This window comes from Mesocricetus auratus, unplaced genomic scaffold (genome assembly GCF_017639785.1).
Source record: "Mesocricetus auratus isolate SY011 unplaced genomic scaffold, BCM_Maur_2.0 Super-Scaffold_100006, whole genome shotgun sequence".
Lineage (NCBI taxonomy): Eukaryota > Metazoa > Chordata > Mammalia > Rodentia > Cricetidae > Mesocricetus > Mesocricetus auratus.
In genome coordinates, this window is record NW_024429190.1 from 86,089,349 (window position 1) to 86,104,473 (window position 15,125).

The 15,125-nt window shown below is 39.6% G+C and overlaps 1 protein-coding gene across 1 annotated transcript in view; it reads left to right on the forward strand.

The window, feature by feature from the left end:
- Ngly1 (N-glycanase 1) overlaps window positions 1–15,125 on the forward strand; it is a 57,703-nt gene that overhangs the window by 9,686 nt on the left and 32,892 nt on the right. The window contains exon 3 of the mRNA XM_005080986.4: window positions 2,816–3,043. Within this exon, the coding sequence (XP_005081043.1) occupies window positions 2,816–3,043 (228 nt within the window). The remainder of the gene's footprint in view (window positions 1–2,815; window positions 3,044–15,125) is intronic.

A 15,125-nucleotide genomic window follows, 5' to 3' on the forward strand; every position in this document is an offset into this window, starting at 1 on the left:
AGTTCGAGGCTGGGCTGGACTAACAGCCTCCAAAACAATACAGAGAAACCCTGATTTGAAAAACCAAAAAAAAAAAAAAAAAAAAAAGATGGAGTCAGTCAACAAAACAATTGAGGTCCTTGCAGTTTGAATCTACAATCAAGCAATTATTGGGTAACACCAGTTAGGTTATTCAACTTCTTTGAGCCTTTGTATTTTCACATAAAATGTATCTAAATGGTAAAATTATAGCCTTTCAGAATGTTCTGAGAATTACTGGAGAGAATGTACATGAAATGCTTGCATAGTACCTAGACTACATCAACACTGTGAGTGGTAGAAATTAATTTTCACAGCTAGTATGGTTAATACATGAAGCATTGTGTACATTTGAAAAATGATTCTGTGTAGTGAGGTTTTCTGTTATTATTACTTAATTCCAGCAGCCTGCTATTACCAGAGAAAGTTATTTACAGTTGTTTTAAATGATCTGCAGGTGCCTTAGGATTACTGTTGCTGTGATGACCAAACACCATGGCCAAAGACGACTTGAGGAGGAAAGGCTTTATTCTGCTTACACTTCCATATCATAATTCATGATTGTCAGGGCTAGAATTCAAACAGAGCAAGAAATTAAAGGCAGGAACTGAAGCTAAGGCCATGGAGGAGTGGAGCTTACTGGCTTGCTCAGCCTACTTACAATCCAGAACACCAGCCTTGGGGTGTCCCCACCCATAATAAACTATAAAGTGCTCTACAGGCTTGCCCACAGCCTGATCTTATGGAGGCATATTCTAAATTGGGGTTCCCTTTTCTCAGATGACACTATCTTTTTGTCAAGTTGACATAAAACTAGTCAGTATAACAGGGGTGACTGCTGTGTGTGGTAATAACATTTAGTCACATTACAGTTGGTAGAATTACTGTGACTTCTCAATACCTTGAAATTTGGTTGGATATATTTTCATTTCACCTGTTTTCTTTGTTTACAACTTACTATTTTAAATTAGGAGTTTTGTGTAATATTTATATTAAAGCAGTTTGTGCTATGGATAAGCACTTTCTGTTTTGTTTAGAAGACTTTTCTATTCCTGTTAATAATCTATAGAATTTTTTTGTGTGTGGGGCAGTTGGGGGATTGCTGGAAAGATGACCCAGCTATTAAGAGCACTTGCTGCTTTTGCAGAGGATCTGAGTTTGATTCTCTTGATTCTCATCACTTACATACAGGGGCTCACAGAGGCCTATAACTCCACTTCCAGGAGACCATGTGTAGTGGTACATTCATGCAGTCAGGAGGCAGAGGCAGAGGCAGGCAAATTTTTGTAAATTTGAGGCCCACCCAGTGAGTTCTAGAGCAACCAAAGTTACACAGTGAAACCCTGAATTTAAAAAAGAAAGGAAAGAAAGAATAAACAAATATTGTATAGTTTGGGACTAAAGATGTCACTTGAAGGTAGAGGACTTGCCTATTGTGTGCAAGACTACTGGCACTACAAAAAAATTACATCCATATTTTCAAATTAACTGTCAATGTATACTTTTAACTTCTGGAAAAATGGTGGACCCAGACATACTTCCGATGTAACTATTTTCTAAGGGCTTGGATTTAGAAATTTTCATATAACTTTTATAAAAAATGTTTTAGTTAAATTGTACATAGGTATTATTATTACTATATAATTTACTAAACAAGGTCAAGGTAACTGACATATCTGTCACCTCAGACATTATTTCTTTGGGAACATTGAAAATGCTATTAACTATTTTGAGATAGCCAGTTAATTGTTGTCAACCATATTTCTCTTACTATGTGTTACACAACTTCTCAGTTATGTGATACCTTCTTGATATTTTTGTTGAGTTTAAAACAAAACCAAAACCAAACATCTATACTGGGAACTGATAAATGCTAGGCAACCAATGTATCCCACTGACCTGTAACTCCAGATTTTTTTTTAATGTGAGAACATCTCACTAACTTGCCCAGGCCTTCATTGATCTTGGGATTCTGCTTCTCAGTGTCCTGAGTAGCCTCCTGGCTCAGATCTTTTGTATGCCTTTTCTACTGTCACTACTTTGTATGGAATTTAATAGAAGCTTACAGTATTTTATTTTATTTCAGAAAATATAGGGATATTCATTTTGCCACTCTTATGATCTAAAGTGTTACATTTTTCTAACGCTGTCCTAAAGCTAGGGATGTAGTTCAGTGGGTAGATTACTGCTTGCCGCTCATGCATGAAGCTATAGGTTCAAGCCCCAGCGCAACATTGATTGGGCTTGGTGGTACATGTCTGTAATGCCAGCACTTAGGAAGTTGAAGGAGGAGGATCAGGAAGTTCAAGGACATCCTCAGCTAGAAAGTAAATTCAAGGCTGGCCTGGGATACAGGAGACCTGTCACAAAAAAATAAGGTAAAATAAATAAAGGTTCCTTGAACTACATTAAATATGCTAAGCTTTATATACTAGCAAGGAACACATTTTCTTAATTTTGTCTAAAACTAGTATATTTGTTGAGATATGATACATTCAGGTTAAGAGCACTGTCTATTCTTCAAGAGGAACTGACATCCACATGGCAGCTCAAAACAAAACATTTGTAACTCCAGTTCCAGTAGAGCCAAACACCCTCCTTTGGGTCTCCTGTGCACCAGGCACACACACTGTGCACAAAACAGGTATATGCAGCCAAAATATCCACACATAAAAAATAAGAAATTTGTTTTTTAAAAAAGATAAAATACATTCAATAGTATTGACTTCACTGTGTATAAGAATGACTGTCTGTTTAAAGCAAAAGTTAAGATTTTTCTGGATTCTGTAAATTCCAGGGAGAAACCCATCTCATTTTTCCTAAAAAAGCATCAGTGGAGCAGCTGCAGAAAATCCGTGACCTGATTGCCTTAGAGCGAAGCAGCAGATTGGATGGCTCACATACGAAGGTGGAGTTGTCTCAGCAGCCTGCTGCTATCAGGCTTCTTTCAGAGCAGACTGAGGATTCTACACAGCACTCAGGAAACCAAACTGGGCAACCACCAAGCCTACCCTCGGATCCAATGGTATTATAGCCCAGAATTCCTTTACTTCCTGTCAGTGTTGAAACAGCAAAAAAAGAATTATTCCTGAAAGTATTTCTCAAATGTTCTTGGTGTTTGAACTCTAATATCTTCACATTTGTTAAGCACTTTGAAAATTGTCAGTTATAGCAAGTGTGGGGAAAATGGCTACCTTTTATTTTTCTCCTTCTTTCAGTTCCTTGAGTTCCTTGCTGTGTATCCCTGGCTGACCTTCAACCCATGATCCTCCCTTTTCAGCCTCTTTTCTTTGTTGGCTTGTTATTTTTTTTTTATTTAATTTTAAATAGCTTGCTTTACATGTCAATCCCAGTTCCCTCTCTCTCCCCTCCTCTTGCACCCTCCCACCACTCCCCCCAGCCTCCCACCCTATCCTTCCACATAGGGGATATCTAGAGTCTGTCATTTCACTCAGGGCAAGGTTCAGGCACTCCCCTAAGAGTCCAGGCTGAGAGAGCATCCCCCTTTGTGTTATGGACACACAAAGTCCATTTGTATGCCACAGATAAACACTGATCTACTGCCCAGGGCCCTATAGGTTGCCCACGCCTCCTCACTGCTCTCACACTCAGGGGGGTCTGGATCGGTCCCATGCTGTCCTCCCAGCTGTCCATCTGGGGTCCAAGAGCTTCCGTTGTTCAGATCAGCTGTTTCAGCTGTTTTTTTTTTTTTTAATTTTATTTTCCCGTTTAAATTTAGATAAGAATCAAGGTTGCTTCACAAGTCAGTTCCAGGTCCCTCTCCCATTCCCTCCCTTCCTCCCGTGCCCTCCCCCACCCCCCCACCCCCTGTTATCCCCTCATTTCTCCAGGGAGGGTGAGGCCCTCCATGGGGGTGTCCATAGTGTGTCATTTCATATAGGGCAGGGCCTAGACCCTTTCCCAAGAGTTCAGGGTGAGAGTGCACCTCACATTGTTCTATTGGAGTCCAGAGTCCGTGTGTATACTTGGGATGGGTACTGATCTGCTGCCCAAGGCTCAATAGATTCCCTAGGCCTCTTCACTGACACCCAGATTCAGGGGGTCTTGATCAGTCCCATGCTGGCTTCCCAGGCTGATGCCTGGGATTCAAGAGTTAACCTTTGTCTGGTCAGCTGTTTCTGGGGGTTAAACCAGCCCAGTCTTAATCCCTTTGATCATCAGTCCTCCCTCTCTGTTACTGGCTTTCTTGAGTTCAGCTCAGTACTTAACCAAGGGAGTCTGCCTCTTCTTCGATCAGCCACTAAATAAAGTTTCTGTTTCCCAGACTCTCTGGCCATAGGATTGTAGGCTGGCACTCCCCAGATCTATGTCTAAAATCCATATATGAGAGAGTACATGCCATGTTTCTCTTTTTGTGACTGGGTTACCTCACTCAGGATGGTTTCTTCTAGTGTCATCCATTTGCCTGCGAATCTCATGATTCCATTATTTTTTTTCTGCTGAATAGTACTCCATTGTGTAGATGTACCACATTTTCTCTATCCACTCTTCAGGTGAGGGACATCTAGGTTGCTTCCACGTTCTGGCAATTACAAATAAAGCTGCTATGAACATAGTGGAACAGACATCTTTGTTGTATGAATGGGCATCTTTTGGATATATGCCTAAGAGTGGAGTTGCTGGGTCTTGTGGTAGGTTTATTCCCATTTTTCTGAGGAATCTCCACACTGATTTCCAAAGTGGCTGAACCAGTTGGCACTCCCACCAGCAATGGAGGAGTGTCCCCCTTTCACCACATCCTCTCCAGCATAAATTGTCATTGGTGTTTTTGATTTTAGCCATTCTGACAGGGGTGAGATGGTATCTGAGAGTTGTTTTGATTTGCATTTCCCGGATGGCTAAGGATGTTGAGCACTTTCTCAAGTGCCTCTCAGCCATTTTAGACTCCTCTATTGAAAACTCTCTATTTAGTTCTGCAGACCACTTTTTAATAGGGTCCTTTGGTGTTTTGGAGACTTGCTTCTTGAGTTCTTTGTAAATTTTGGAGATCAACCCTCTGTCAGATGTGGGATTAGTGAATATTTTTTCCCATTCTGTGGGCTGCCTTTTTGTCTTGCTGACTGTGTCCTTTGCCTTACAGAAGCTTCTCAGTTTCAGTAGGTCCCATTTATTAATTGTTGATCTTACTGCCTGTGCTACTGGTGTTATGTTCAGGAAGCTGTCTCCTGTACCAATTCGTTCAAGGGTACCACCCACTTTCTCTTCTAAGAGGTTCAGTGTGGCTGGATTTATGTTGAGGTCTTTGATCCATTTGGACTTAAGTTTTGTGCATGGCGATAGACATGGATCGATCTGCATTCTTCTACATGCCAGTCTCCAATTATGCCAGCACCATTTGTTGAAGATGCTTTCTTTATTCCATTGTATATTTTTAGCTTCTTTGTCAAAGATCAGATGTTCATACGTGTGTGGGTTAATACCCGGGTTTTCAATTCGATTCCATTGGTCTACCTGTCTATTTTTGTGCCAATACCAAGCTGTTTTCAGGACTATAGCTCTATAATAGAGCTTGAGGTCAGGGATGGTGATGCCTCCGGACGTTGCCTTGTTGAACAGGGTTGTTTTGGCTATCCTGGGTCTTTTGTTTTTCCATACAAAAATTGATTATTGTTCTTTCAAGGTCTGTGAAGAACTGTGCTGGGATTTTAATGGGGATTGCATTGAATCTGTAGATTGCTTTTGGCAGGATTGCCATTTTTACTACATTGATCTTACCTATCCAAGAGCATGGGAGATCTTTCCATTTTCTGAGGGCTTCTTTAATTTCTTTCTTTAAAGATTCAAAGTTCTTACGATACAGGTCTTTCACTTGTTTGGTTAGCGTTACCCCAAGGTATTTTATGTTGTTTGTGGCAATTGTAAAGGGTGATGTTTCTCTGATTTCTCTTTCAGCCCTTTTATCATCTGTATATAGTAGGGCTACTGATTTTCTTGAGTTGATCTTGTAGCCTGCCACTTTGCTGAAGGTGTTAATCAGCTGTAAGAGTTCCCTGGTAGAGTTCTTTGGGTCATTGATGTAAACTATCATATCGTCTGCAAACAGTGAAAGTTTGACCTCTTCCTTCCCAATTTGTATCCCCTTGATCCCCCTTTGTTGTCGTATGGCAATAGCTAGAACTTCAAGTACCATGTTGAAAAGGTATGGAGAGAGTGGACAGCCTTGTTTTGTTCCTAATTTTAGAGGAATTGCGTTGAGTTTCTGTCCATTTAGTTTGATGTTGGCTGTTGGTTTACTGTATATAGCTTTTATTATGTTTAAGTATGTCCCTGTTATCCCAGATCTCTCCAAGACCTTTATCATGAAGGGGTGTTGGATTTTGTCAAAGGCTTTTTCAGCATCTAGTGAGATGATCATGTGATTTTTGTTTTTCAGCTTGTTTATATGGTGGATTACGTTGATGGATTTTCGTATGTTGAACCATCCCTGCCCATTCTTTGCTAATTTGCTCATCGCTTCTCTCTCTCTGTCACTGGGTTCCATGGGTTCAGTTCAGTGTTTAACTATGAGTGTTTGCCTCTGCTTCCATCAGCCACTGGATGAAGGTTCTAGGATGGTTATAGACATCAAGTTCATTATCAGGAATGGACACTTAAGGTGGTCTCTCCACTATTGCTTAGCTTGCCAGTTGGTGTCATCCCTTTAGATCATTAGAGGTCTCACTGGTGCTAGATCTGTCTTCTAACCTATGACTCTCTTTCCCCCCTATTCTACCCCTCACTCAACCTTCCTGTTCCCCCATGACCTACTCTCTGAACATTTTATATTCATCAAAGGAAAAGTCCATCAAGATGAAGTCTCAATCTTGAACATCTATGCCCCAAATACAAAGGCACCTACATTCGTGAAAGAAATATTACTAAAGCTCAAATTGCACATAAAATCTTACACACTAGTAGTAGGAGACTTCAACACTCCGCTCTCACCGCTAGACAGGACCTCCAGACAGAAACTTAACAAAGAAACAAAAGAACTAATAGAAGTTATGACCCAACTGGGTTTAACAGACATCTATAGAACATTCCTCCTTTTCAGCCTCTTGAGTGCTGGAATTAGAGTTGTGTATAACTATGCCCAGTTGTTGTACTTGTATTTTAAAACTCAACCTGTAACATACTTCTGAAACACTTAAGTTTTGTTTATTATTTACAAATATACCTGCTTTCATGGTACTTAGTTACACAAATGAACATGTTTTAACCTCAAACAAATAAACTTGCTGAACCAGTGTATATTATGGACATTAGATTAGTTGATTACCTCTGTTATATTTACACTTTTAATCTAAATTTTACCTGCTGCCAGTCACCATGGGGATTATTAATTCTCTTAGTCCAGTCTTTATCAACATCTGAAATGAAAAATTGATTTCTTTAGGTTTAAATTAAATAATAATCTATAACAAGTCTTTTTCTATTCAACCAGCCAGCTCCCGAATGACATGGAAACTTATTAATTATGAAAGCATGGCCTTTAGCTTAGGCTCATCTCAACTAGCTCTTATAACTTAAATTAAACCATGTATATTAATCTACATTCTGTCAAGATATTACCTCTCTTTCATCTTGCAACTCCTGTTTTCTCTCCATCTGGCTGGTGACTCCACCCTTCTTCCCAGAGTACTCTCTGTCCCATGAAGCCTACCTAATCTCTTCTTAGCTATTGATCATCCAGCTTTGTAGTGCACAAATCACAGCAATATATTTTTCACACTGTGTACAAATATCTCACAACAATAATCTAATAAATTGACAGTATATACTTAAAGTTAACTTAATTATTTGCATGAAGAATTGAAGTCAGATTTTTTGATACATTTTTTAAAGATTTATTTTATTGATTCATTACATATACAGTGTTCTGCCTACATGCCAGAAGAGGGCACTGATTGAATTGTAGATGGTCCTGAACCACCATGTGGTTGCTGGGGATTTAACTCAGGACCCCTGGAAGAACAGTCAGTGCTCTTAACTTCTGAGCCATCACTCCAGCCCCGATTTTTTGATATCTTAGCAGATGCTATTGATAAATTTAAATGATCCCATTTAATAGCTGTGGTATGCCTTTTCCTGGAGAGACATAAATAAATATATGTGTACCTCAGATAGGGCACTAGCAGCAAACCAAAAGAATGAGTTTATCCAAGTCCAAATTGATGAGCTAGTGAGTTTCTTGGCCTTATTTCTTAGAGGCTTATAAATGATGCCTAAGCAGCTGTATCACTAAAATGTTGCTCTCTAGCATGGGGCATGGGTAAGCTTCTCCCAGAAACTGCAGAAATGGAATCTACTCTTCAGGTAGTTTTCCACTACATATATACTGCTTATTCCTGGCAGCCAATGCAACTGGGTTAGTAAGTAAGAGCAAGGGGAAAGCTAGAAGCTCAGGTAAGGCTTTTCTATTTCTGTGATAAAACACCATGTCCAAGGCAACTTATAGAAAGGGGTTTCATTTAGAGCTTATGGTTGAAGAGTGTTAGGGTCTATAGTAACAAGGAATAGCATTGTACTAGGCGGGAGACATGGAGGCTAGAGCAGGAGCTGACAGGTCACATCTTGAACTATAAATGGGAGTACTAACTGGGAGTGGTATGTAGCTTTTGAAACCTCAGAACTTGTCTCCCAGTGACACACTTCCTCCAGCAAGGCCACACCTCTTAAGCTCCAAACAGTGCTAACAACTGAGGGCCAAATATGTAAGTGCCCAAGACTTATGGGTGACAATATCCCATTGAAACCACCACAGGTTTCCCTAACTACACTGTCCTTCTTTGAGGCACTGACCCAGTCTTGTGAAGGTTTTCTGAGTGCTGGTCATCACAGTTGCTGTGGTTTTGAGATAGATGCCAGTAGCCATATCATGCCCTGGAGGACAAAATTCTGTAACAATAGGAAATACTTGGTTGGCAAAACTTCCTTTTGATGAAGGCTGTTAAATGTTCTCAGTTTTCAATGTCAGAAAATTTTGTGCTATTCCAAAAGTAATTTTATGAGTACCCAGTTTAAACTCATATCCACATACTGTAATTTTAGTGGAATGCCTTATTGCTGTCCTCCATACAGTAGAACTTTATGTAATCAATTCTTAAAACCACCTGTCATCCCAGATTGGCTAATTCTGGACCCTTAATTTCTTTCCTTGGTAGTCAAAAGATTGAGTTTTTTTTCTGACTTATCGTGGAAGACCCCATGCTTCTCCTTTGAAAATAAAAAACAAAGGTGGTAGGTCCTGGCCATCTAAGATACAGATGTGTTCTGCCCTTTTCTTGTAACCCATATTGAGTAGTTTCCAGCCTTTTTTCATGAAAGATTTAACTCCTCTATCTGTACTGGTTTGTGTCTCCTTTGGTTTATGAAACCTGTAAGTCCTTAAAGCACTTGTTCACCTTTTCATTAACTTCACACATTCCGTTGGTTTATAGTAATAAAACCAACCAGTGCTTTTGATGGTTCTCAGAAATTTAACTATCAGATCATCCAAAGTACCAGGAGCTAGCCCTTGTGAAAACCCTGTAAACTCTGGAGCTTTCCTAGGTTTGCTTTTTAGAAACAATGATTCTTTATGTAAAGTTTCACATCTTTAGTACAAAGTTGCCAGTCTCAGAGAAGTAGAACTGCTTGACTGACAGAATAGTAACTTCAGCCTCCACTCCTCACAACAGTGGTTTCTCTTCCTTGTTTTGAGACAAGGCCTCACTTCAGCCCACATTGGCCTTAAACTAACACTCCTCCTACCTTTATCCACAACGTGCAGAAGTTACAGGCATAGGCCATCTTGCCTGGCCTTACTTATGTTGACTGCATAATCCAATGGCTACCTATTTCTAGGTTATATGCTTCTATACTAATATTTCATATCCCAAACATGTAAAAATTAAGAATAAATTTAAAAACCTCCAATGAACTCTCATATCCCCCCAGGTGTGGCACGAAAAACAAAAATCCAGAGACAGATATTGGGGTTCAAGCTTCAAGCTGAAGATCAGAAAAGCAAAGCAGCCAAGCCACTAGCTCTTACCTCTGCCTCAGGCTGAAAGGGCTGATCCTGCCTCCACAAGTTCTCACCAAGCCTCAGACTGCTACCTCCTCAGTGTGACTGGAGAATCAACCAGTTGGTGTTGCCACACACCTTTAATTCCAGCACTGGGGAGGCAGAGGCAAGTGGAACTCTGTGAGTTCAAGGCCAGCCTGGTTTACAGAATGAGTTCCAGGACATCCAGGGCTACAAAATAGAACCCTGTCTAGAAAAAAGCCACACACACACACACACACACACACACACACACACACACACACACACACACACACACACACAATTAAATTCCATAGAAGCTAAATAAATTCTAAGAAACTCTGTAATTGTTTCTTTAGCTTCATCAAGTAAGTTTTTAAAGTTTAAGTCAGGATGATATAATATTAAGAACTCTTCATCAATTCTTTACCACTAGAAATTACTGCCTGTATTGTAAAAGGAAATATTTTAAAGTAATTATCATAATTTATGATACATTCATTGAAATTATTCAATAATATTAGAATAATGACAAAGTAGAATCACCTACATTCTTTTTACAGTGTTGGGAGTTGACAAACAAGGTTTCTTAGGTGGTTGACAGATGCTATAGCCTTGTGCCATAGACTCTCTGAGCTAGTTAATTTTTAAATTTATTTGTCTCATGAATCAATAATTAGGCAACCTCTTAGTCTGAATCTATTTAATAAGAGAAGAAATCTATTTTGCTTTAAGAATTCTACTGTTCTGTATCTTATTTGTTAATCTGCCACTCTTAAAGGTAAAACATAACTTTGTATCCTGAAGTATGGGATTGCTTGAATTATGATATACATTATTATTATATCATAACACTTAGTCTCTGTTAAAAATGGTGAAGCTGGGTCAGTAGTTAAGAGCATGTGTTTTTCTTGCAGAGGATCCTAGCACCCACATCAGGTGGCCCACAACCATCCATAACTTCAGCTCTGTGGTATCCAGTAACCTCTTCTGACTCCACAGGTGCCTTCACTCATGTATACACACACACACATACACACACACACACACACACACACACACACACACACACTTTCTTCTTTTTCTTTTTTTAGTGAAGTTCATGAGTTGTAGTGGGGCAGTACATTAATCCTAGCATTTAAAAGAAGACTGAGGTAGGGAGTTCATGAGTTCCAAGATATGGGCTGCATAGGCAGACCCTGCCAAAGACAAAACAAAAGAAACAACAAAAAAGCTGTGATCTCTTTGATATCCATATGGAGAAGAAAGATAAACTGAGCCTGGTAAAACTAAACACTCTAAATTATATGTGGGTAACATTTAAAATTTTCATATTGAAAATTATGAACCAATTTTTCATATTGAAAAAAGTATGCAATTCTAAAGTCTGGAAAACCATATACATATACCCTAACCGTAAGTTTCTCTAAGTGGTAAAATTATGGGTAATATATCATTTACACCTCTTAGTAGTTCATGATCTTTACACTATAGAAAAAGTTATTTTTTGTAAGAAGTGTTTATCCCAAAATGAGTTAAAGATGCCATTTAAAACTTATTATTACGTAGGATGTTCATGCTTAAAAATAGTCACCACATCTAGAAGTGACAAATATAAAGGACAGTATTAAAAGTGGAAAGAGCTGGTGGGCTTGGAGGTGTTGATTCTTGGTTAGAGAAGTGAGCATGTTCATCCAGCATCACCAACTTGACAGGGTCATGATTTTTTCTTTCTTAGAAAGAGTCCTGAATATCTCACATCAGAAACTAATGGGAAGGATGAATAGTGAAGACAAAGCCTTTTTGGTCTCAAACAGATTTCATATTTTAAACTTCTATTTATACTCCAAATAACTTTTCCTCTGTTGGGCAATTAACGGCTGCCTTGTGTAGCATTAGTACATGGTTACCCAGCTGCCATAATTGCCCTGCAATCAACAGCCTTCTATACTTGTGGCTTAAGTCCCCCTCCTTGGGCAAATTACCATGTAACAAAATAAGGCAAGAAAATAAACTTTATTGCTGAAGATCATTTGAATGGCATTAAAACTACAATGAATGAGGTAATTTCTGGATAGAAAGGGAATAAATTGAAAATAAAAATACTCTAAATGAGTTCTTAACCCTCTAAATGAAAACTGCATCCAACAGAAAGATACCACTTTAAGTGTATCATTTTTATAAGAATTCTTTCAAATAAAAATGGAGTTTGTTTTTATATCAATTTTGCTTTATAACAATTTCTGTTTTATTTCAATCAGCATATTCTCCATATTGACTTCATTTCTAGTAACTGACTCTTTGTCTGCTTTCTTCCCAGCTGTTGGATACAACTCTTAACTGAGAATCCGGTCTCTTCTGATACTAAGGTTTCACAGACACAGGGCTCACCTCTGATGTCTTTTCTCAGGAAGGCTTCTTGGTGGGATTTATACCTTTCTCTTGGCCTGTTCTCTCTCATGTTGCCCTGGCATCACAAACACATCTCTGAACACAATCCTGCTTTTAACAGACCATTGTTGAAGAACCTTTCCTCTAAACTGTTTTAAAACAAGTCAGTATGCAATTTTCCCTTAGGTCCTGCATGGCCTGGGTTTCTTGCTGCTTCTTCCCCATCCTCACCACTGTCTCTCCATTTCTCATTCACTTGTCTTACACATCCCATCCTTCAATTATGTGCTATCACTATGACATGATGAACACATACTCTAAATACAATTCATGAATATTGTACTTTGTACATTATGCAACAATGCAAAGAGGAACTAATTTGATTCTAAAAGTTATTAACAGTATATTGTTTATTTTATTTTCTAATCTTTTTTTAATTAGAAAAAAGCTTGCTTGATATGTCAATCCAGCTCCCTCACCCTTCCCTCCTCCCTCACCCCCACCAATCCCAACCCCCCACCCCATCTGCCCTCCACTCCCCAGGGAAGGTGAGACCCTCCATGGGAAATGTTCAAAGTCTGTCATATCATCACAAGCAGGGCCTAGGCCCTCCCCCATGTGTTCAGGCTGTGAGAGCATCCCTCCAAGTGAATGGGCTCCCAAAGTCCATTTGTATGCCACGGCTAAATATTGATTTACTATCCAAGACCCCATAGATTTCTGGGGTCTCCTTACTGAAACCCACGTTCAGGGGATCTGGATCAGTCCCATGCTGGCCTCTCAGTCACCAGTCTGGGGTCCATGACCTCCCTCTTGTTCTGGTCAGCTACCTCTGTGGGAGTAACCAGCCAGGTCTTGACTCCTTTGCTCATCACTCTTCCCTCTCTGTAATTGGGTTCCAGGAGTTCAGTGTTTAGCTATGGGTGTCTGCTTCTGCTTCTATCAGCCACTGGATGAAGGCTCTAGGATGGCATATAAGGTAGTCATCAATCTCATTATCAGGGGGAGGGAGGGCATTTAAGTTAGTCTCTCAACTATTGCTTAGATTGTCAGTAGGTGTCATCCTTGTAGATCTCGGAAAATCTCCTTAGTGCCAGATCTCTTCTCAAACCTATAGTAGCTCTCTCTATTATGTTATCTCTCATCCTACTCTCCTCTGTTCTTCCTCTGACTCAACCTTCCTGCTTCCACATGTCCTCTTCTCCCTCTCTCTTTCTCCCAGCTTTCTCTCCCCTCTCCTCCCCCCCATGTTCCCAATCCCCCCAGGAGATCCCATCCCATTCCCCTTCTCCAGAATACCATGCATATCTCTCTTAGGGTCCTCCCTGTTTCCTAGACTCTCTGGAGGTAGGATTGTAGGCTGGCAATCCCCTGCTCCATGTCTAAAGTACATATATGAGAGAGAACATACCATGTTTGTCCTTTTGTGACTGGGTTACCTCACTCAGAATGGTTTCTTCTAGTGCCATCTATTTGCCTGTGAATTTCAAGATTCCATATTTTTCCACTAGTAGTACTCCATTGTGTAAAGGTACCACATTTTCTCTATCCACTCTCCAGTCGAGGGACATCTAGGTTGCTTCCAGATTCTAGCTATTACAAATAATGCTGCTATGAACATAGTTGAACAGATGTCCTTATTATATGAATGTGCAATTTGGGTATATGTCTAAGTGTGGAATTGCTGAATCTTGTGGTAGACTGATTTCCATTTTCCTTAGGAATCTCCATACTGATCTCCAAAGTAGCTGTACAAGTTTGCATTCCCATCAGCAGTGGAGGAATATTCTCCACACATCTCCAGCATAAACTGTTCCTGGTGTTTTTTTTATTAGCCATTCTGACAAGAGTAAGATGGTATCTCAAAGTCGTTTTGATTTGCATTTCCCTGATAACTAAGGATGTTGAGCACTTTCTTAAGTGTTTCTCAGCCATTTTAGACTCCTCTATTGAGAATTCTGTTTAGCTCTGTGCCCCACTTTTTAATTGGATTATTTAGTATTTAGCTCCTTGAGTTCTTTGTAAATTTTGGAGCTCAGCCCTCTGTCAGATATGGGGTTGGATGAATATCTTTTCCCAATCTGTGGGCTGCCATTTTGTCTTGTTGATGGTTTCCTTTGCCTTACAGAAGCTTCTCAGTTTCAGAAGGTCCCATTTATTAATTGTCGATCTCAGTGTCTGTGCTACTGGTGTTATGTTCAGAAAGCAGTCTCCTGTACCAATTCATTCAAGGGTACCTCCCACTTTGTCTTCTAAGAGGTTCAGTGTGGCTAGATTTATATTGAGAACTTTGATCCATTTGGACTTAAGTTTTATGCATGGTGATAGATATGGATCTATCTGTAGTCTTCTACATGCCAGTGTCCAGTTATGGCAGCACTATTTGTTGAAGATGCCTTCTTTTTTCCATTGTATAGTTTTGGCTTCTTTGTCAAAAGTCAGGTGTTCATAGGTGTGAGGGTTAATCTCAGGGTTGTTCAATTTGATTCCATAGGTCTACCGTCTGTTTTTGTGCCAATACCAAGCTGTTTTCATTACTATAGCTCTATAGTAGAGCTTGAAGTCAGGGTTGGTGATGACTCCTGAAGTTCCTTTATTGTACACAGTTGTTTTGGTTATCCTGGGTCTTTTGTTTTCCCATATAAAGTTGAGAATTGTCCTTTCAAGGTCTATGAAGAATTGTGCT